Source organism: Vigna unguiculata, chromosome 2 (genome assembly GCF_037176805.1).
Source record: "Vigna unguiculata cultivar grain cowpea cultivar isolate G323 ecotype 2 chromosome 2, ASM3717680v1, whole genome shotgun sequence".
Lineage (NCBI taxonomy): Eukaryota > Viridiplantae > Streptophyta > Magnoliopsida > Fabales > Fabaceae > Vigna > Vigna unguiculata.
This window is the reverse complement of record NC_140793.1, coordinates 32193155-32216280: the sequence shown is the minus strand read 5'-3', so window position 1 is coordinate 32216280 and position 23126 is coordinate 32193155. Positions and strand designations below refer to the sequence as shown.

The 23126-nt window shown below is 33.7% G+C and overlaps 2 protein-coding genes across 3 annotated transcripts; one reads left to right on the top strand and one right to left on the bottom strand.

Moving 5' to 3' along the window:
• The first annotated feature begins 3912 nt into the window (after positions 1-3912).
• On the top strand, positions 3913-8225 carry LOC114173602 (BTB/POZ domain-containing protein At3g50780-like). Of its 2 annotated transcripts, XM_085670189.1 has the most exons (4): positions 3913-4098; positions 4220-4352; positions 4652-5475; positions 7018-8225. In XM_085670189.1, exons 3-4 carry the CDS (start codon positions 4843-4845, stop codon positions 7963-7965), a joined length of 1581 nt encoding a protein of 526 aa, XP_085526315.1. In that variant the 5' UTR covers positions 3913-4098; positions 4220-4352; positions 4652-4842; the 3' UTR covers positions 7966-8225. The 2 variants fall into 2 exon arrangements, with proteins under 2 accessions (XP_085526315.1, XP_027913891.1); XM_028058090.2 differs by having other exon boundaries at positions 3913-4352.
• A 5133-nt stretch (positions 8226-13358) lies between these two features.
• BLH4 (BEL1-like homeodomain 4) lies at positions 13359-20541 on the bottom strand. Its single transcript, XM_028056326.2, has 5 exons — positions 20176-20541; positions 18663-19991; positions 17115-17500; positions 16270-16330; positions 13359-14430 (listed from the first exon to the last, which is right to left on the bottom strand). Exons 2-5 carry the CDS (start codon positions 19806-19808, stop codon positions 13804-13806), a joined length of 2220 nt encoding a protein of 739 aa, XP_027912127.1. The 5' UTR covers positions 19809-19991; positions 20176-20541; the 3' UTR covers positions 13359-13803.
• Between the last annotated feature and the right edge of the window lie 2585 nt (positions 20542-23126).

The window sequence follows — 23126 nt, the reverse complement described above, 5'->3', positions numbered from 1 at the left end:
TGAGAAACAACAGGACTGAAGCATAAACTATAATATTCAACTGCTACTCAAACAAAGTAATGATGATTGTATTCTCTCTACATAACTAAAATATAGTATTATACTTCAACTAGAGATGTATTTTACGTGAGTGTTTCATGACATGTCCATTAGGTTAAGTAGTAACTAGATTCTTCATGGATACCAAGGTTCCTTTACTGAATTTTCTTTTAAAATACACAAAGACAAATGTAACAAAAAATAAATATTGAATTTAGTTTTGATCAGAACGTTTTTCTGGTAGAAAGAGGGGGTCAACTTCATGTCATGGAGCTTCCTGAGGTGTTGCTTTCAAAGGTGCAGCATATGTAGGGGAAAGGAACCTGTCCCAAATGGATATGTATCGTTAGAATTAGAAATATTACATGAGTCTAAGTTTTATATTGGATAAAAATGATAAAATTAAACTTCGTATAAAGACTCATAAATTTGAGATCTTTGGTTAAAAGAAGTATCAATAGTTATGTCCGGAGATTTTTAGTTAAAAGTAATGTAATTTTTATGTAGGCTAAGATGTCACATATATAATCTTTCCATAACGAGTCCCTTCAGAGAAGAAAAAAACATCATGTTTGGATCCTCTGCAGTCAAAAAAATGAATTGCAACCTGCACACCTTGGATCTAGTGGCCTTCATCAACAGCACACAATTATTTATATTGTTTTTACAAAACAAAGTTACGGGTGAAGATCCAAAGAGTTTTAAAAGCAATTGTAGAGGATCAGAATCCTCCAAAATGGACACACAATAGGTCAGGGTTAGGGACCCCCATGGACCTCTTGTTCACAGACAAAACTGAGAGATTGCAGGCAACAGTGCATACCAATGCCAAACCAATATGTCGGTCACTCTTCTTTCATTCATTCATGTACTAAAACAAAAATGATAACCTTCAACCAATACCTTGTCTCCTTAGGCCTTAGCTCCATGTTTCCCCAGTTGTTTCTGTTGGTAGAGAGCTTACATAAATTATCATGGTTGATAAATGACCTAGATTCTCACCTATCTTTGTTGGACATAATTCACTGACATTTTTTAATCACAAAAACATGATTAATGGTATACCCTAATTAGCTACTGAGTTGTGCTTAACCTAACATAGTGTGTTATGGTTTGGTACTAATAATTGGTTAGGTGCATAGGACATAGTTAACTGTGATCTCTATAATAAAATAGGATGTTATTAAGCTAAAAAGTTTAGAGCACATGGAAGAAGGTTGATTAGTAACATCAAAATTTGGGAGCAGTGAATCTTTGTGGGCCAAAAAGGCAACAATTCCAGGGCAGCAGAGGGCAGTTATCATGTGATTGGAATTTGTGATTCCTGATGACTGATGACGAAAACACGTTTCTATCTTTCTATCTTTCTATCCTCTCTTTGTTTAGAAGTTGGATGGAATCGCTGCAAATCTCTATGATTGCACTGAAGTCACGGCACACACAGCTATGCCTAATTGCATAAAAGATGTCATCAAAAGAACCAAAAAATTGTTGAATATCTACTCTCTGTCCAGGCCTTTTCCTAATCAGAAATTGCTACAGCTGTGACTTTCTCACTTTTTCCCCAAAAGTAAACACCATCTTCAAAATGCAATGTTTCACCCTCCACCACCATGGCAAAATTTAAATAAACACTTTCTATCATACCTTCAATTATGTCATGTCAATAATGCTTTAGGATAATCTCTACAGGGAATAATTTAAGAGTGTCTAATAAAAATAACGAAATTAAACTTCACATAAAATCACTGAAAAAGCTGAACAAAAGAATTGTTAGAGGTAGGGAATCTAGCAAGGTTTACACAAAGAGACATTTTTCAAGCATCAACTTAGATAAGAAATGCCAAAATAATCAAATCAGGAAAACAAAAATGTAAATATCAAATGTACAATTTAGTAATTATTATAAATATCAGTAAATCTGTCATATGATAGAAAAATTGAATTTTGATGGATAGATTATATATTCATCTATAAAGACATGAATCAAATTATATTTTTATTAAATGGATTGTAATATACTAGTAAAAAAATATATTTCATCCATCATGATCCAAAATAAAATTTATTTAACACGTTCAATTTATAATTATTGTGAGAAAGTAACTATCATCTTGTTGAAATCGAAGTCAGCAATGAAGAACAAAAAATTACAAGAAATAACGAAGAAATAATCTTGTAAGGAACATAAGGAAACTCTACGTCCATTTCATGATCCGACCAAGAAAAGTAGTAATAGATGAAAGAAAAAGATAATCACAAATGAAAATAGCCAAGAGCAAAAGAAAGTAATAAAGACAAGTAGTCAATTAGAGAAGCATTGCATGTGATGATGTGATTATATGAATCACTTCTGTATTTGCATCTTAGCATTTGATTTTTATTCCAACTCTCTAACTTCCCACAAAATAAATTCTGTTTTAGAGTTTATAAAATAAGACCTATTTATTGTGGTTTATATAATTTTGTTTCATTTTTCCAATTTTTTTTTCTTTGTATAATCTTTTTACCAAATTACTCCATTAAAATCCATATCACTGTTTTTAGTTTATTTACAGAACTGAAATAACATTCATTTTTGGTTCTATAACTATTTCACAAGTGTTATACAAGAAAAATATTGTGGGCAACAAATGTTAAAATTTAAGGGACTTAAAAAATGATTTTTACACATACTAGTGTACTTTTTTTACTATATCAACTAATTAAAGATTCTCCTACATATAATTTTTGAAAGTAAAAGAAAAAATATTTTTTCTAATATATGCAAGTTTCTTGTGACCAGTCTTATGTTTTGTTTTCTATCCTCATTTGAGAAAAGTTTTGAAATTGAAATAGCTGAATGGTTATTTGAATTAGGGGATGTTGTATTATCATAGGTCTTATTTTATTAACTACAATATTTTCAGATAATGGTTAAAATACTAACTCATGGGTAAAGGTCTTAAAAAGTGTAAAAAAAAAAAACCACTCATCTAATGTTTAATCTCTTTAAAATTATAAATTCAAGACAAATACATGACTCAATCAAAAAGTGGAAGGATAACACAGTCTTTTCAGAAAGACAAATATGGTTAAAACACAGTATCAAAAGAATATGACTTAAAACCAAAATGGTACAAAGTTACATCGTAATATAATTACTTGATTACACCGTAAAAGGAAGTAGAAAATGCTATTTTGATTTAGGACTTGTCTTTTGGAAATTTATTTATTCTTTGTTGAGGAAACATGAAAGAGTGCATCACAGAAAACCAAACTCAACCTGTATTTGTTCTTGTTAGCTAGGTTAATTCACCTTTAAAGCGAGTTAATTTGTTGCAAAAAGATAAAGTGATGGTAAAATCCTTTAAACTTATCATCGGTTCATGTATTATTATTGAAACAATTGATGGATAGAATAGAAGTAACGTGATAGGTTGAATACATGGCATCAACGTTGTCTATTCTTAGAAGATTCATATTTTTGGGTTTGGATTTTAGGACAATCCATCGCTTTCATGTTTATTATATCCATCCTACTACAATTCCATAGCTAACTGCTTCTTTCAAAATAAAAACAACCAAAAGGGTGAGAAACTACTCTCATCAACACCTTTCTGACACAGATCTGCTTCGATATCAAGATTCTCCTCTTCTTTCTTTAATTTTCCATTAAACATTCCCAACATGCACTGTTACAACTCAGCTACACCTTCAGGGCATAACGGTAATTGCACTATCCAACAAGGAAGCAAGCTTACTTTAACTTTACTCTACTCCACATGAGAGTGCATCATGACAAAAGCAACAGTGTCATATATAAAGAATCCAGAATATGACACCAATAATAATAAATAAATATACCAAACCATAAAATGAGAGGCATGCTGAGTTGTGCATAGAGGGAACTCCAGCAAGGAAAAACCGGATTAGAGGAAAAGTTTTCATTTTTATTTATTTCATTTTAAAAGATTGTTTTTTTAATTAGAGAGAAGATGAATGGTCGAGTCTGAGGGGCCAAGTGATGCGAATTCTGAGACCCAAATCATGAAAAGCATGGAACTGGCAAAGTGGAAAGTAGAAAACATAGCCCATAAACCATCATCGTCCATTTCGCTTCGTTTCATTTGGGTGCCCTCTTTTTTCTTCTCTCCTTCACGAACTAGAGAGTGACCAAACTCGTTATTCCTCCTTGCAGCTCTTTGTTCTTCGGTTTCCTTCATGGTCAACACTGCAGCTCCTGTTCAATCATTTTTAAAGCTCTGAGCTTAAACGAAGTTGTGTTAGATATGACATGAGGTTTCCTAGGTTTCTTATATGACCAATGTTTGGTAAGTTTTCTGCTTCTGCCATTTACCTGTGACTAGTGTCCAGAGAGAGAAAAAGGGTCATTTTCTGTGTGCTGATCTGTAATTACCGGTTCACTTTGATGGGGTCAGATATAGAATTTCATGGTTATATTGTACTTTTGGAAACGCTCCAACCATTTTATTTGTTAAAATATAGAAAAGAAATTACATGCTTCTGCTTTGGTTTCAGTTCATATCCCTTTTCCCATTAGAGAAAAATATAAAATTTTTCAGTCCATTGAACATTCCTCATGTTTCATGTACTTTGTGTTAAAATGCAGTGGCGCCGGTTCTTTTAGGGGAAGTAGATCAGCTTCAAAGATTGCAGCTTTTCATTTTGCTTATTTTCCATATTTTATGAGGGGAAAGATATTAGTTGCTTAGTAGGGATACAAAGACTTGTCTCCACTGCATCATTTTCACTGTGATGCTATATCTTGTTTCATATAATTAGTGTGAATCCTTGTCACTTATGGGGGATATTAGGATTACCCGGGTAGAGCAAGGTCAAACAAAGATTAAAAATGTCCCAATTGCTGTCACCCCTGAAGGATTTTGGTGTTGCCCTACTCCTGTTGGGTTCCAGAAAAGCCTGAAGCCTCAAAACCCTTTGAATAAACTCAAACCCTCTCCACCACCTCCAAAGACCAGTTCCCAGAAGAAGGAAGTCTCGGTGAGTGAGAGAAAAGCAGGGCCTGCCCCATCAAGGTTGGTGGTTTCTGATGTTCAACAATGTAATGATGATCCAGAAAGACCTCCACCCAGCCCTTCTGTGCCTGCACAGAGAGCACCTAGACCCAAACTTGAATCTATGCCAAAAAAGGTGGCTATTGAGTTTGGTGAACCCGGAACTTGTGATATCAAGCTTCTTCTCCTTGGAAAGCAGGGATTTTGTGTGAAGTTAAGTGTTCACAGGGATGTTTTAAAGGAGAAGAGTAGTTTCTTTGCTGATAAACTTTCTGAACAATCTGGTTTGTCATGTCTCCAAGTTGATGATTGTGAGGATGTTGAAATATATGTTGAAACTGTTGGGCTTATGTACTGCAAAGAAATGAAGCAACGGCTAATGAAGCAAAGCGTTTCTCGCATTCTTAGAATTCTTAAGGTAATTTGCTAACTCTGTCATCACAGCCTGCTTTGCTGCTAATACTTTTGGGGGTGAAGAAGTATGTTCTATGCTATTAATCTTTTGGTAATATAATTTTCGGATTATTTTTTGGTCTTGTTTAGTAGTATTCCTCGTGAGTTAATTCACCCTCCTATATGATAAATATTTTCACTATGGTTTTTTCTTCCCCAGTACATACACACATGTGTGTGTAATATATATGATATAATATAACTTCAATTTACACAATGATATTTCATTCTTAATGCTACAACCAGCTGCATTTTCCTTGTTACATAATCAACCACTTTTTTTATCCTTGATGGAATAATATAAACTTAATAAAGGTAGAGTAATGCTATATTATTGTCTTAATACTTATGAATAAAATATTAAATAAAAAAGGAAATGCATTCAATATTTTGAAAACATAAAAGGCATTCAATACCTTTTTTCATTTAATAATTAGGAGGATGACGTGATAGTATTTAGAATTATGGGTTTTGTTAACTTATAGCCATCACCATTCAGTACACTCTGTTAGATGCTTTCAATTGCTTTAAAAAGCAAGTAGGAAATTAATTTTGTGTTTTCAATGTTTCCTTATTTGCTGCTTTAAACTTTTGGTTCCTTAACTAATACCTTAAGGTCATTCATTAACATTTTACTAGAATTATTCATGAGAAAAAAATGTATTTTAGGCTGCTTTATGATATTGTAAACTAGCATGCTAGCATCATCATTATCTTTTATTTTGGATTTGCTGTAGTGTAATGAAAACCGGTGCATAAGATTGTTATTTTTAAAATGTTATCAAGGTTATGTTAAAAAGACTGTTTTACAGATGATTTGTTCTTGAGAAGTCTTAATTCACTTGAAAGCATAATACTTTCTCTACCCTCATCTTAAAGGTATAAGCGAACTAGGAATTTCTTTTGTCGTGCCATTTTTTTATACATGCTCAATTACCTCTTTTGCTAACTACCGTTGATGCAAATCAGTAGTTAAAATGTGCTATATACGTGAACCATAACGATGATGATAAGTCATCAATGTGTTACATGTATTTATAAAATTATTGTTGTTAAATGTATAGATACATTGTAACTCTTCACAAGTACACAAATAGGTAGCTTGAAATGCTTATGTGTTTCTAATATACAATTCCCACGGCAAGATTAAAAGTTGAGTTGAATAGTGGAATGTGCTATTGCTGAGAATTGTGGTGATGGTCAAGATATAACCTTTGTGTCTCGGTTTTTTCATCTTTTAAAATTAGGAAGATCACCTATAGTATAAGGTAATCCTTATCCCCTGTTGATCATAGTGTTTTGTTAAAATATTTTTTATCTGTTCTCTACAAGGCTTCATGAAAAGGTAGAGCCTGAGACCTGAGTCATAAGTTCTTGCTAAACATTGTTTTCATGTTAAATCTTTCTCATCCTTGTTTCGCAATTTATCCTTTGCTAGAAAATGAGCCATTGGATAGTGCTTGACGAAACACCATTGCTAGGCTTGTAATAAGAAACTATGCTGCAGGTTGCAGAATTCCTTGGTTTCAGCTCGTGTATCCAATCATGTTTGGAGTACTTGGAAGCAGTCCCTTGGAATGGAGAGGAAGAAGAAGAAAAGGTGATTTCAACAGTTCTACGACTCCAAGGAGATGGAATCGGGGTCAATCCGGTGCTAAAACGAGTTTCTCCGGATACTTCCAATGTCCCAAAAGATACTCTCTCCCACATTGTTGAACTTGTTCTGAAAAGCAATGAGGAGAGAGGTCGCCGAGAGATGAAATCCATTGTTCTAAAGCTGCTTAGGGAGAACAATAGTCTTCCAAGTTCTGCAGGTTCAGTGGAGATCTGTAATGACATGATTTACAAGTCATGCAGAAGGTGTTTGGATTCATTATTGTGTGTGTTCAACCAAGCTGCAGAACCAGAGTTCAAAGACATGCCTAGCGATAACAAAGAACCTGTAATAAAACATATAGCTCTTGAAGCCGATAACTTGTCATGGTTGCTGGAGATTTTAATCGATAAACAAGCTGCTGAAGATTTTGCAGTGATGTGGGCAAATCATCAGGAATTGGCAGCACTACATGGAAAGCTTCCAATTGCGTTTCGCTATCATGTCAGCTGCATTTCTGGAAGATTATATGTGAGCATAGGAAGAGGGGAGGTTCTGCCATCGAAGAACACACGCCAATTGTTGTTGCAGACATGGCTGCAGCCTCTAATCAATGACTACAACTGGTTGCAGCACGGGTGCAGGACATTTGATAGGAAACTTGTGGAGGAAGGAATTGGAAGAACAATTCTGACCTTGCCTTTGGAGGATCAACAGAGTATTTTGCTTTCTTGGGTTGGAAGCTTCTTGAAAACTGGTGATGGTTGTCCCAATCTTCAGAGAGCTTTTGAGGTGTGGTGGCGAAGGACTTTCATAAGACCCTATGTGGAAGGCCAAGGTACTGCCATGCCAGATGGTTGAATGCTGCTGTCAAAGCACCATTTGATGTGTTCATGAATAGATCTTAAAATGGTTTTGGATTTTGAGTTTCTCTTTTAAGGTGACTATTCCAAGGAATTATAAATGATGTGTTGATTTGCCATTCTGGTTTACCTCCACCTGCTAACCTAACCAGTTTCATGTATACAATCACTCATGGAATTGTAACTTTTAGTAATTATACAAATACTAAAGATTTTTAGTTCTTTTTTCTAAAATGAAAGATTTAATTTATCATACAAGTACATACATTCAAATATAAATTTACTGGTTATTTTTTTAATTAATAGTTATGGTGGAAGTAAATCCCACTTTTCTGAACAAGGTATGGAGATACTTCAATCCTAAACTAGACAGTAAAATAAAGAAGTGAATATTTTTCAACCATCAAATAAATAATAAGGTTACTCTGCATAAATGGTGGTATATTCTAGCTATTTCTACTCATGAAATTTATATTTTCCCTATTAGATTGTTTTTCTAACATTATTAACTACGTGGTATGGTCATGCTCATTATATAGAATATAAATAGGCTAGTTTAATTTACACTCTGTTACATACCTAGCCAAGGGATATTTTCATTCATTCATTCTTTCTTAGAGTCCTTTTCTGTGTCTGCAGGGGTTGTGAATTTCAAGTTCAAAAGCCTGTCTTTCATTTCTTTGTATTTTAGATTTGAAGTCTCACATCAAATACAATTTAGCAAAACATATAAAAGGAAATAAAAATCTCCCAACAGAATGGCCCAACAATACACTAAGGAAAGAAAATCTTGGTCATTTCTCCTTGCATTCCGACAAATTTTTATATTCCGATGATATAATTTGAAATACAATTAATTATATTTTAAATATAATTTTATATATTACATTAAACATACATTTTTAATTATATATTTTTAAAAACAAAATTTACAAGAATTTATGAAGATACAAGTTGAAATGATAGAGATGCAAAAAGAAACTGCGAAAAATCTGTGTCCATCTCCTATGTCACCGGGCTGCAACCTTTTTACCCAAAATCATCAAAGGCGGAAAAGCAAAGGCCTAGACAGTAAATTAGAATTATGTAAAATAAGTATTATTTACATAATATTGTGGATAATATATTTAAAAAAATCAAGAATGTGTATTATTTAATCACACTTTCAATCTTCTATATGTCTTAGAAAAAGAGAAGGGCCGAATTGAAAACTTCGAAAATATGGGGGTGTAGGGAACAAATCATGGGGTGCAAAGAAGAAACAGCTAGCCCTGCAAATCTTTGCTTATATTCTTTCCCCAATGGGCTTTAGGCCTTTTTAACACATTCTTTCGCATATGAACAGCCGTAGTGCAAGCCTTCTGCACTAGTATCATAATAATTACTCTTTGTAGCACTTTCTTTTAGATAATAAAAGCGTTTCTAACTTGAATGATCATTTCAAAATTATTCTTATTTAAATAAGAATATTTCTTATGTTTCCAATCACGCCTACTTTCATAGGTTATACATGATTTATCCGTTTTTGAAAGTATGATGATAGTCCAACATGCCGATAAAAAAAAAGAGTTATTTTGTTGAGGGAAGTAGTTGAATGTCTCAGTGGTCTTCAACTGACTTTGAGAAGTGATGATTTCTATAAGCCTGGCCCAATACCGAATGAACCCAATAATCTCTCCATTTCCTGAATGAAACATTCAATCGATCAACTTACTAACTCAACATAAATATAATAATAACAACTCGTTTAATCATTATTACAAGAATTTGCCAAATTATCTTCCCGATTTTAGGAATTGAAAATATTAAAAATAAAATTAAAGCATCGATATTTTAGAAAATAATATTTGAGATGTGAAAATGAAAATATTGTTATCTCTTTGTTGAGACGAATCGATGGGGTTATAAGAAGGTTGACGGGTCACATTGCACAATGGTGGGCCAGCCCAATTTGTTGTGATGTGGCAAGAGTGGGCTCCTTCATTAAATGGAACAACCCAATTCAAAGCCCTGGTATCAAATTTTCGTCACCTTCTTTCCCTGTTCAATACTCAAGTTATGTTGCAGCAATACAAGACAAACAAACAATTCTAGGGTAGGGATTCCCTCCATAATCCACACTTCTTTTCTCTATCCTTTTCTTCAATCTTCATCATACGTCTCTTTACAGGACCCTCCTTAATGTTAATGTATCACCAAATTTATGTTCACACCACATAAATATACTTTCTACTCATATTAATTAACTTAACCACCTTAATGCTCAAAGACATTAATATTCCAGGGTGAAACAATTATAAATTTTACTTTATAAACCAATTTTATTATAAAGTTTACTTGTTAAAATTATATGAGATGAGATTTTTAGTGAAGCCAAATGTGTAACTATCTATCTAACCACTCCCACACATTTAACGTAAATCCCAAAACTTTAGTTATATCATATAAAGAAAAATTCATGTGAAATCACATATGGTTGAATACTGAAAAAGCTTAATTGATGGTTGCTGCAGAACAACCTTTGGTTAGTAATATGCGGTGTTTCTGAAAGAACAAGAAAGATATTAGGTAAGACGTGATTGTTGCTTTGCAAGTTCTTATTTTGATTTTTACGGAAGAAACGTGTGGCTTTTTGTTTTACATACCATACCATAACGAACTCCGGTTCATCTGTTCTATCCACACCAATTACATAACAGAAACGAAATTGAGGTGTGCACAAATATTATCCAAACACGTACAAATCTGGTTAGTAACCAATTGCCTTCCTTTTTATTTTCTACTATTCATTTTTAATAGTATCTTTAAAATACACTAATTTTAATATTTTAAGAAGTTTTTTTTAATCTATCATGAAATAAAATTAACTGAGAATCTTCACTTCATGCTTATGTTTTAGTCTGACGTAATTGGAAAATATATAATTCTAAATTTGATTGATCATATGTTCAGTGTTTCCTCGTAGACGCATTAAAAACTATTTTTACAAGACATAGTTGTGCATTGTTTGTGACTCACTCTTTTGCATGAATTTATGACTTTCTTTATAGCTAATGAAAATCAGCCATTATAGAGCACACTTTTTTGGTTATATATATACACATTTTTTGTGTAGCCAATAACTCTAATTATTAGAACACCTACCATTCGGATAAGCCGTCAATTTTCTCTTTCAATCCCCTCCCGTTACACGCAGTCATAAATTGAAATTATGCTCTTAATGAGATTTGAAGTACTTTAATTGGAAAATTAATTGATGACAATAAAATTTTAGAAAAGGTTATGGAGGTCTTTTTCTTCTATTCTATCTATCGCAATCGAAATTAAGTCCAATTCTACATTCATATACCTTTTACAAAGGACACATGGAGAATAGTTCTATTCAATATATGGTAGAACTCATTTTTATGACCACTTAAAGTTTCAAGAAGTTTACCAAAACTTTAGTTTTTCTATTATTTTAATCAACCTTATATTTCATATGGGTCGGTTTTTCTTGTGATGTTTGCAAGATCTTCTGTACACCCTAATATTGAACATCTGAACACCGATTTTTCTTAGCGGGAAGAGAAGAGTTTGGTCGCTATGAGTGAGAAATTTGATTTTGAAAGAGTGGATAAGTTGCGTTGGAGTTTAAATTCCCTTATTGGTAGATGAGGAGTGGTCCCGGTGTGAATTTAAGGGTGATACACAATATGTATGTTTTTCTGACTTGCATGATTGAGGTAACATGTCCTGCATTACATCAATAATGTAGTAAGATTCATTACAATAATTAGAGAGGTACATAAGTGGACAATGTGTAATTCATTCCACTCTATTATAAATATCATCACTCACGTTCCTCTCAATAGTCTACAAAGGTGTCTCTTGTGAGCACTCACAGAACTCGTATCCAGATACTTTTTATATATCTTCAACTGGAAATTTGCATTTTGGAAAGCCAAATATATACATTTCTTTTAGTAACGATCATATTAGGAATCTAAAAGGAACAAGTGAGTCTTTCAAGGCAATCTGACTAAGAACATAATTGGAAATTAATTTTATCAAATTAGTGTAAATTTTGTTGTAAATAAGTCACGTTTTACAAAGATCACTTCAAGGTCAACATTCAAATTGTACAAAAATCATGGTTTTCAATCATAAATTTGCTCTTGTTGCCAAAGTTGCATGGAACGAATATATCTTTAATTAGTTTAAGCAAATATTAAACTTATAGAAGTTATTGACACAGTTTTTGAATTTCTTTAAGTTAAGTCGTGTGTATGGTTTGTACGAGTTGGATGTAATTTTTTTAAAAGAGATGTGTTTCATATATATGTATGATTTTTCATTTTTTTTTGTTACAAATGAGTCACGCATGACTTCTACTTGATAACGAAAAACAAAGAAGTTGTGCAACATAAAGGCCGATTTCAGTTTACGAAAAGGATAATGATACAAAAGTGGATTAAAATAGATAATTTAAGAGTGATGAGAGTAGTAAATTAAAAATGGGTCAAAAGATGTGAATTAAAATATTATTTTTCTTATAAAAAAAAGAAACCGAAACTCATACTTCATATATACAACTATCACAGGATTAACTCATGATTAAAGTTGTGTTTAGAAACAACGACTTTTTTTTTGTCTAAATTGAACTCTAGTTTTGAAATTATTTTTGTGAAATATAACTTGTTTAGAAGAAGGTTGTGCTCTGCATGATTTAGTAGGAATAACAAAGGTTATTATCAAAGTAAAACTTAATCCTTATATCTATCTTTTAAGTAAAAATTGATGTAAGAACTTTTGCTTCATATATTTATGTCCATCGGAAAGTAGGTATATTCGTATTTATATTTATCCATACTGATACAATATTACTTAAATATTTTTATACAAAATTTAAAAATTATAGTAAAAAAAACATGATATTAACAAATATTTAACGTGTGAAGAGTATACATTTTATATCAAATATCAAGAAACGAATTATAATTCTATAAATATCAAATAATACAATTAAATAAATGTTAAATAATTATAAAAAAATAGTAAGAATGATTGCCTTGTATAACTATAAGGACCAAAGTAAAAGAAAATTAACATAAATTTATTAGATTACACAATCAAGACAAAACCACTTTTGAAAAGATATATACTTCTTTCCATCTTCACATGCAAAATAAAAAAATCAAATATTGGTCATTGTTATACTAAATGAATTTAATTTTTTTTTTTTTGAAAATCTAAACTGTGGCAATATCCACTATGACTTCTCCACTAACATAACTTTTTTTAAAAACATTCATCAAACAGTTATCAGTGATTTGGTCATTCGACTTTTACCTTTTTCATGTATGAAAGACAGCCAAGTTTTAGTCCAAGGAATAAAACTAAAATGAACAATTGTAGAAGGACAACGGGTAGGTTTGACATTTCATGATCTTAAAGTGAAAAACAAAAAGAAAAAGGAACTAGATCAAGTCTTGTCAAACTAAGCTAGAAACCTTAAATAATTTAGTACATACACGGGGAAAAAATCATGCAAAACAATATGCTGTACAGTTATACAATAGATACCATATTAAGATTACACCTAATTAATTGCTAACTTCAGTTGAGACTACCTTTCTCATATCGTATTATCTTTTTCTTTTCTGTCCTTCTCCCACAATGCAAATAAGACCGATGGAGGAATAACTGAAAATTTAAAAGTGGAAAAATGTTTTCTTTTGATGATATATATATAATATAATGTGATAAAGCATCTTCCTATATATTATTTTTATTATTATTATAATGTTATTATTATTATTATTATGTGATGAAGTAGTACTATATGGATGGAAGTTTAAATTGCTCCAAAGTCTCTAACAGAGAAAGGAGTTTTCTCCGGCATGTTCCCGGCGTGGCGAAGCCCTAGGGTGAGTGACACGTCACCAACTGTGGTCCCAAATCTAATGAGAGTAGATCCAATGTCAGCAGCTGCAGACGTGGTCCCAAAATCTGGTGTGACCAAGCGACACGTGTCATCAGTAGGCATTAATCTCTGTGGGGGCAGATCTGAGTCGAAGCACTGCGAGGCGGGTGGTGCAATCTCAGAGGTGGTGGCGCTGACGGAGGCCATGAGAGTGGTGGAGGTGGTGGTGGTGGTGGAGTGCTTTCCTTGGTTTTCCGAGAAGCCTTGTCTATTGATTGCAACAAGTGACGAGTCGCTTTCGGTGGCATTGATATCGGATTTTTTCCCTGTTGGTTTTGTTGTTGTGATTGTTGGTGGTGCAGCTGTTGTTGCTGTTGACGTCGTAGCTGCTCCTGGTGTGCTTGGAGTTTGTGCTTGGTTCCCACTCATATTGCTGTTGTTGCTTTGGTTATTTTCTCTCTCTTCTGTACTCTCTGTTTCTTTAAGTTCTTGTTGGTACATCTCTTCCACCATGGGTTTCCACAACCGAACCCTGGCATTAATGAACCAGTTTGATACCTGAAACAATCACCTTCCACCCATCAATCTACGTATATATATAAACACATCAACCTCTCCTCCAAGAACAAGAACTACTTCAAGAATGCATGAATGCCTTCAGATTTTTATTGTTGACCTTCACTGTGTGTTTGACCCTACGAGTATATAATTTCAGTTCTATTATTTTAATTGATAATACTATGAGTACAAAAAGAAAAAAGGACACACAAGACCTTCCTTTCTGCTGGCTCATTGTGGTTTGTCTTTTTGTGCTAAAGTGTGATTAGACTTCGAGGTATCTTCTCTGTGGTGTAACACAAAGGACATCAAAGATGACAGATTTAAAATGATTATATGTGATTAGTTACACAACAGATGAAACTATTCATCACCAGTTTCATATAAGAAGGGACAGTGTTTTTAGTTGAATGAGTCTAACTCTCCCCATTTTCACTGACCACTATGGGTATAGGTGCATATAGGGTGTAGTTGGATGGAAGATAGGCACAGCAAATTAACAGTTTTCTTCTTCTTTTTTTTCTCTCCAGCCCCTCACCTCTTCGGAAGATGAAATAAAAACAAAATAGAAGAAAAATAATGGGATATTCTTGCTTTACTGATAAAAAAGTTGAAGCTAAAAGTAGAAGTAAATGTGTTAAAAACTCCTGATATCCTTGTAATAAAATGATGATTAAATAAATGAATAAATTTGTTCTTTCAATAAAAAAAAAATCATTTCCTATGTCAAGTTTCTCTCGACCGCTCACTTTTCATAAACCGAACAAGGTTAATTACAAGTTCTCATACTATGTTTTGTATATGACATAAACAACACTATTGGATTATGGATTATCATGAAAAACAATAATGTTGATAAAAAAAATCGTGAAAAACAATAATATTCAATGACAAAACATAGATCCTTAAGTGTTTTGATATCATCATCGCATCAAAATTTATAGTTCACATACTATAGATAAAACAAGTTTTCATTATAGATCAATATAGATTATTGAGACTAAACTTCAAAGTTAGGATAAAGTAGGAATAGAAAAAAACCAAATATTGCAAATAATTCATTTTTTTTATTTGCTGTTCTATGTGGTTGAGAATGCAAAACTTATGTGCTAATAAAAAAAAAGACATAAATGATAATGCTGAACACACAAAATTTAGAAAAGATTTATATATAACAGTGAAAATAAATGTGTTAACGTAAAATAATGTCTGTACTTTTATATATCAAAAATATAATTTTGAAAACATAAAATATAAATAATATATATAGAAATAGAGGTATTAGGGGACGAAGCTGCATGGACTGGAAACATTAGCAGAGACATTAACATCTGGAAAATACACATTTATTCCCTCATATTTATGGTTCCTACAACGTGTAGTTGGGAGGAGGAGCAGTTTCACATGAGAGAGAAAGGAGTAATTGGAAGAGAGTGAGATGAATTGAAGACAACAAATTTATTTATAACTCTCATTGCTTCTGTACTTACTTCTGTTCATTTCATTTCAGAATTAATTGTGTCTAGTGAGTAAAAGATTCCAATACTAAATTAAAACTAGACAAAAAGATAAGCATGTCTTCAGAGAAGAAAACGAAGTTTTGGACATGAGAACAAAAAGAGAAAAGGTGACATTAAACAAAATAAAACCAGCATTGCCTAGAGAGAGACAGAAAAAAAAAACCAGAGAAACAAAACTCAAAAACATGTAAGTTGCATCTGAACTCAGTGCTGGTCCCTCTTTCTTTTTTTCTTTTTTACTTAGTGTTGTTAATGAGGCCACTTTAACAGTGTTTTTAATGTAGTGTAGAGATTAAAGTTAAGAAAGAAATGAAGGAACCTGATTTCGCGATAGTCCAGTCTGTCGTGCCAACAGATGCTTATCTGCATCGCTTGGATACCTGAGAAAGAGACCAGAAAATGACATCAGAGTCCCTGCCTTAACTGTGTAAAAGGACACGGAGCTTTCTGTACACCTAGCTCAGTTTCAAACCTTTCTTTCTTTCCCTTCGTGGGCGTGAGAATCTAAGAGAAAGAAAGAAAGAAAGATCTATGTCCTAGCTGCCATGCCAGAAGTAAAGCAGATTACTGGACACACTGATCACTGTCTCTACTTTATCCCTTCCCCCACCACCCTTCCGCTTAATCTCTAATCTAATTATCTATTCAACAATTTCAGAAAAAAAAAGATACCCAGAAGAAATTCATCGTAGTTAAAGCAGCGACGTGCTGTATGCATCTTTCCACCTTTTTGCTGCCAAGACAACATCCAAGGACGCTGCAATATTACTGCATTACTGTTCATCTAAACGATCGTTGGGCACATAAATAATGCCTTTTAGATTCTCTCTTTCCTTCTGCCACATCTCCTCCCTTTCTTTGTCTCTTTATTATCTTTTCAAATAAACACAAACCTGCTGCGTTTTCTTCTTCTTAACAATCACACCATTTTCTGTATACCCTCTCTTACCTTTAACTCTCAAGTCAAGAACCGTTATTTACACATTACTTCTACTGGAAAATAGTACTATTCTATATTCAACAAAGTGCTGGAACAAATGTTACTTTCATTTTATAAATTGCTAAAAATATATTTTACCCGTTCGTTTGCTAAATATGATCCTCGTGTGATAACAAGTAACGAGAAGGGAGAGAGAAAAGAGAGGAAAAGGAAGGAAAACTCACGGATGGAGAAAATGTTCGAAAAGCCAGGCTCTCAAAATGTTGACAGAACGTTCAGGCAAGCCTCTCTGGGGTCTCCAAGCTTCTTGTTCCATCATCCCCATCTGGTGAAAGGCTCTCTGCTGTCTTAGGCTTTGTTCTAGAACCTTAAGCCTTGGGGTCTCACCCTTGGTCAAACCTGAGGTCCCCGCCCCCTCTTTCTCTCCTAGTAGCTCGCAACTTTGCTTCAGCTGTGCTGTTATTGCGTCCTTCAGACACCGGAAATGCCGAGACATTGCTTTCTGCGCCAGTGCTGTGTATGGAACCGCCGCACCAAAACCCATCATCAGGTCGAATGAGTTCACCACCATTTGCATCTGCTCGCAGTAATGGTTGTATCTCCTGTCCACCTGAAAAAACAAAAAAATTACCACGTCAAAATACTCACAACGTTGCATTTTAAAGAATGAGAGAACAGATCAAATGTTGAAGATAAAAATGAGAAAGTAAAGGCTACAAGATGTGTTCTTGCATGCTCTCGTTTACTCATTAATTGTGCGGTTTGTGAAAAGCTAGATGAACCGACTTTAGCATTAATAAGGGAAAGCAACTCATGTGAAATAAATGTGGATAGTTATTAGTTTAGAAAAAAAGAGCACCAACCCATGCAAATAGTGAAAGACCACCGGGCAAATTAAATATATATTGATAAGTTTATGATTGTTAAATGAATGGATTAGACAGGAGAAAGAAATTTTGCAACTAAGTATTTAATTTGGTTGATTGTGTGGGAGAAAGAGGAAAATAAAAAAACAAAATCCAAGCCAAGGAAAAATAGGGATGCAGTGAAGTATTCATTGATTGTTAAGGAGCAGGAATAATAATATCTCTTTGGTTTTGGTTTCTTTTAGGAAGCAACCTTCTCCAACTGATAGTCTTGTGCACACAGATAAATAAAATTAGAAATAGTAAAGGATGAATTTGATTTATAAGAAAAACCCCTGTGAATATGAATGTGTTCCGATGAACTTAGATATGATAAAAATGGGTTTGAATTCAATATTTCCATGATAGGTGAGTGAGTGCTTTCTTCCTTGTGTTGGGGTCTATCTTACTGATGAGAAGGGACGTCGCTTCTTGATGGACGTATTCTCCTAATAGTTAGTCTCATGGTTTGCACCAAACCAAGAAACCCAAATAAAATAACATAAAGTCATCCCACCAATCAAATCCAAGGATTAAAAAAAAAACAATTTTGTATTAATTAAAATAAGGAACACTTACCTACCAACTGATCCTATGAAATGGAACCCTATTATACCAGCCGGCCTTTTCCCTTTTTCCTACTTTCTTTTTTAAAAAGGTGGAAATTAATTAAAGATACCGGCCGGAGAGGAGAAGCGTGTCCTTTATAATCCTCTTGTTAATTTGGAAGACAAATAATGCAGTATTAATTAATGGATTAAATTAAGGAAATAATTTAGAAGGAAAAGATATTGGGGGACCTTGACTCTTGATGGGGAGAGAAGGCGAGAGGAGAACAGAAAGAAAGAGAGAGATTACAATACATGCCTCGTCCAGCATTGATAGAAGTTTGACCTTCCTTCTCTGATGCTCAATCCTATCACCGGCTGACAAAGGAGGAGGCGGAGGAGGAGGAATACCAGCATCTTTTGACGAAGGCGAAGAACCACCGCCACCACCACCACCGTCGGGATTTGAATTAGGGTTTGAATTCTGCCTATTCAACTTGCTCTTCTTAAACTGACCCCTTCCAACACTGCAAAACTCTTCAAGCAACTCCTGTGCAGCCTTCACATACTTTGTGTTTCTCAGAACATTAACTACACCTAACGAGGATGACCCGAACCCAACATGTCCCTGCTGGTTGTTGTCGTGTCCTATCACCCCTTGCAAATGCAATGCTTGGTGATGACTGTTGTTCTTGTACGGAAATTGAACTGTGGAAGAAGAAGAAGAACCGGCAGCTCCCACACCACCCCCTTGTTGATGATTGTAATATAGAAAACCAGTGTCCCCCATCCTCAATTCCTCAGCTTTCGCTGCTTCCAGCGAAGAAGACAACGATAGCGAAAGACCTTGCCCTTCCATCACGCCTCCTTGCTGATGATGAGCACTCTCGGGAACCCATGTGAATTGCCCAAAAGACCCTCCCACGCCCGAACCGGTGAAACCTTGGAGGGAATTGGAAGAAGGATTGGGAAGCAACATGTGGAGTGTTGAAGAAGGAGTGGCGTGGCTTTGAGGAGGGGAAGGCGACCTCGTTTGAGGGTTCATCAGAAAAAGCTGCATGGCAGCTGCTGAGTCAGCATTAATGCTTGAAATCTGGTGGTGATGTGGTTGATGCTGGTTGTTATTCACACCGTTTTGGTTCTTCGAATCCCCCAATCCACCCATCATCATATTCACCCCTTGTTGTTGTCTGTTTCCGTACCACTCTCCACCCTGCCTCGCCGCCCTAAACGTTGCCGTCACCGGCTGCTGCTCCATCAATTCCGCCGCAGCCGCAGGCGGAAAATTGAACATCTCCGACAACATCCCGGCACTCTCGTACACCGGTTCCTCTTCCTCTATCCCTACCAATGGCGCTGCCTCGAACCTTACTTTCTCCCTCCGGATCTGCTGCTGCGGACTCGCCCTTCCTCTCTCCAACCCATTCGGGAAGCTGAAGATTCCTGGTTGAAAATCTTGGGACATAGAATTGCAACAATTAATCCAAGATCGAAAAGAAAAGCAATGGTGTGCAGTACTAGTCTTCTGGATGAATGTAACGGTGTTCTTATTCCCATGCTAAAACCATCATCTTTATCTCTTTTCTCTGCCCACCAAGTCCCAACAAAAACAACTAAACCCTCCTCAGTAGCTTTATCCTGGTTACTTCTGTCCAATGGTTGAATTATTGATCAGTAATAAGAAGAATAATTAAAGAAATCCAGCACATCAAGAAATACTATTCACACAGACAAATGAAAAAGAGAAAGAGAGAGCTAAATTCTCCTCTCTATCATTTTCAGCTTTGCTGGTATATATCTCACGGCGTGTGTGTATGCAGACATATGTGTACCTCTTAGAGTTGCAGGGTATGAAAAGATGGAAAGCACTCAGACATCCTCTCCTCGGTGGTTTCGATAGCTTCTACAGTTCCTTCTTTCTCTCTCAGATACAAACACAGTCACTCAATTTTCTCTCTCTCTATGTTGTGGTCTCTGGGTAGTAAGATGTTTCTGCAATCACTTCTCTAAAAAGAAAGTGCGGGCTTCACAACGATATAAAATTAAAGATGGAGGGTTTGGGGGACTGATATCATACTTGTCTCAGATAAACAGAGAGAGAGAAAGAAAGAGAGAGTGAAGAAGAGAGAGGAAAGGGAAGCTGTCGCTCTCACCCTTCTTTGGTCTTCACCTCTTCCTTTAGTTTTTTTTCCCCACCAATAATGTCCTTTTATATATACTTTTTTTTAATCTTCTTATTCTTCTATTTAACACCATTTTTCATATTTATATAAATCGGTAACCAATTGCACACACAACAAATATTCATCCACTCCAATGACCATAATAACCCTATCTTGTATATATACTCAACAACAAAAAAATAGGAACAATAAGCCTTGGATTTAAGGATTGTGATTTAAGAGACTAACGATTTATATTTATCACTTTTTTCTCTTTCAAAATATGAATGGATGCTTGTGAAAAACTAACTATTTGATTTGTACAATGTTATATAGAAAAAAAAATTGTGGTATTTTTAACGAGGATGATGATTAATTTTTTAATTATTTGTTGTGATGGTAGCTTAGTTTTATATAGGGAGTTAATTTCATTAACGCAATGTCATCAGAAGTATTGGCTTTTATTGTCATCTGAATACGTCCTTTGGAAACAAACGCAAACTACGGAATAAAATAAAGATAAGGTGAGTAGAAAGTCATCTCAATGATCCAAACTACCACCATCTTTTTTTTTTATGTTGGAATGACGGTTGTGCCCTACATAATCATTGCCGATTGAGATGAGCCCCCTTAGTTGGTAAGGTCATGTTGGTCATATTAAGCGCTGCAAATTCATAAATAGCCCTAGCGAAGTAAGACAGGAAAAATAGAAGAGATTTTAGAAAGAAGGAGTGCTAGACGAAGTGGATGGATGGCACGTGCGAGTGGATGGGCAAAACAGACAAGTTAGGTTTGTGTGGGATAAATAGGGTCTGAAAAGTACTCATAACCGCTTTAAGGTTTGCCACTGTCACAGTGACCATGTTCATTTGCCCTTTTCGTGTATCCTTATTTTTTTACAGGTGTTTTTCATGTTTCACCTTCTTTTACTTATGATTAAGGTTTAAATATATTTGTATATTATAGTTAGTTTAAATGCTATTTTTCTTTTTTAAGTCTAATCATTTTTATCACATCTTTATTATTGTGTCCTACAAGTCCTGTAGAGTTATTATCACATACACTAACTTCATTGAAACACATACGTCTAAAATTAAAAACTTTTTATATACAAACAGAACATTGTTGATTTACTATCCAAATTTTTATTAGGTTATGTCGTTTTTATAGAAAGTATCATAATAAAAATTAATTAAAAAATATTTGTATAAAATCTTTTATATATATATATATATATATATATATATATATATATATATATGTATAATAGTTGAAACTAATGTTCGTCTTATAATTACACAATATTTAAGTTCCATTTTTCTTGAAGGATTTAATAGACTTTTAGTCATCATTCGTCATATATAATATTGATTTAATTTAACTTGTAATTTAACATGATGTAACCACAGCATAATTGGATTTTAGTTCCAAAATTTTACAATCTAAAGCTTTGTTTGCTTTTTGTATTTTATTTATTTTTTAATTCGACAACTAAACTCCTTCTAACATTTTATAACAATATATATTTGAGTTTTTAAATTTTCGAAATAAAGGAAGCAGAGTCTAATTTTGCATTTTGTTATGAGATTAACAGAAGGAAGTAGAAGGAGAAAAGGTGAGAAAATACGACAAAAAGCAAATATCTATTTTAAAATTATTGTCACCTTTTCCAAGATCTTGATTCATATAAAACTGTTGGACATCCAAGATTTTCTTTCTCTTTTTTATATTTCTTGATTGTGTTTTGTGTCGGATTTTATCAACACGTGAGACTCAACCTTAATTAGTATCAATGTCAAGGTAACTCTTTGAGAAAAAAAATCATTTTCTTTGAGTTCAAATGTAGTAAAGCAAACAACATGACAAAAATCTTGTTTCTCAAATTTCATGTCCCTGTGTGTTTCTTCTGAGCATTCTCACAGTAAATATTCATGGCAGGACGTCAACCACACAAACTTGACTGAGTATTGACAAATTTTAACCATTGGAGTTAAAAACAAATTGGACAATATTGTATCCACATGAATATGAGTTCAAAAGTTAGCATTTTTTAAAAGACAGATATTGATCGACTCCTTATTGAAACTACTCAAGGCATAAACAACAGGAAAATCCTTAATGAATAATAATGTTATTTGCATGTGCATATCATAATTTTCAAATGCATTTTAAATATCATTTAAATTTTTTATGGCTATAAATTCTCTAACCAATGTCCTAAAATATTAAATTATAGCATATTTTGGATGACTCCTTTAAACAGCACATGTATAAAAATGATAATTGAAGATATCTTCGATTTGTCATCCCAAATATAAGAATTAAAACTATATATCAAAACCAAGTTTGCTACCTGAAGAAATCTTATGATGCTTGATAAAAGAAATGTAAAATGTCTAGTATGATATCTTATGTTATAATAATATTAGTTTTTTATAACGACAGACAGGAGAGAGAGAATGAATTAACTAGTTTAGCATACAGTGTATTAAATTATAAAAACATAATTTCTATCTAAAAATAAGTGAACCACATAAAATTGATAAACAAAACTAGCTTAAAAGAGTTGGTAGTTTTAGTTTTGAATATTATTTAAATTTTTCCCTTAAAAGAAAGAAAAA

Excerpts from the sequence above, each read along its gene's own strand:
- LOC114173602 (XM_085670189.1), top strand. The coding sequence starts at position 4,843 with ATGGGGGATATTAGGATTACCCGGGTAGAGCAAGGTCAAACAAAGATT. Across the intron at positions 5,476-7,017 it reads GCATTCTTAGAATTCTTAAG|GTTGCAGAATTCCTTGGTTT; the intron begins GTAATTTGCTAA and ends ACTATGCTGCAG.
- BLH4 (XM_028056326.2), bottom strand. The coding sequence starts at position 19,808 with ATGTCCCAAGATTTTCAACCAGGAATCTTCAGCTTCCCGAATGGGTTG. Across the intron at positions 17,501-18,662 it reads TTCTATCAATGCTGGACGAG|GTGGACAGGAGATACAACCA; the intron begins GCATGTATTGTA and ends TTGTTTTTTCAG. Across the intron at positions 16,331-17,114 it reads TTCGAACATTTTCTCCATCC|GTATCCAAGCGATGCAGATA; the intron begins GTGAGTTTTCCT and ends TCTCTTTCTCAG.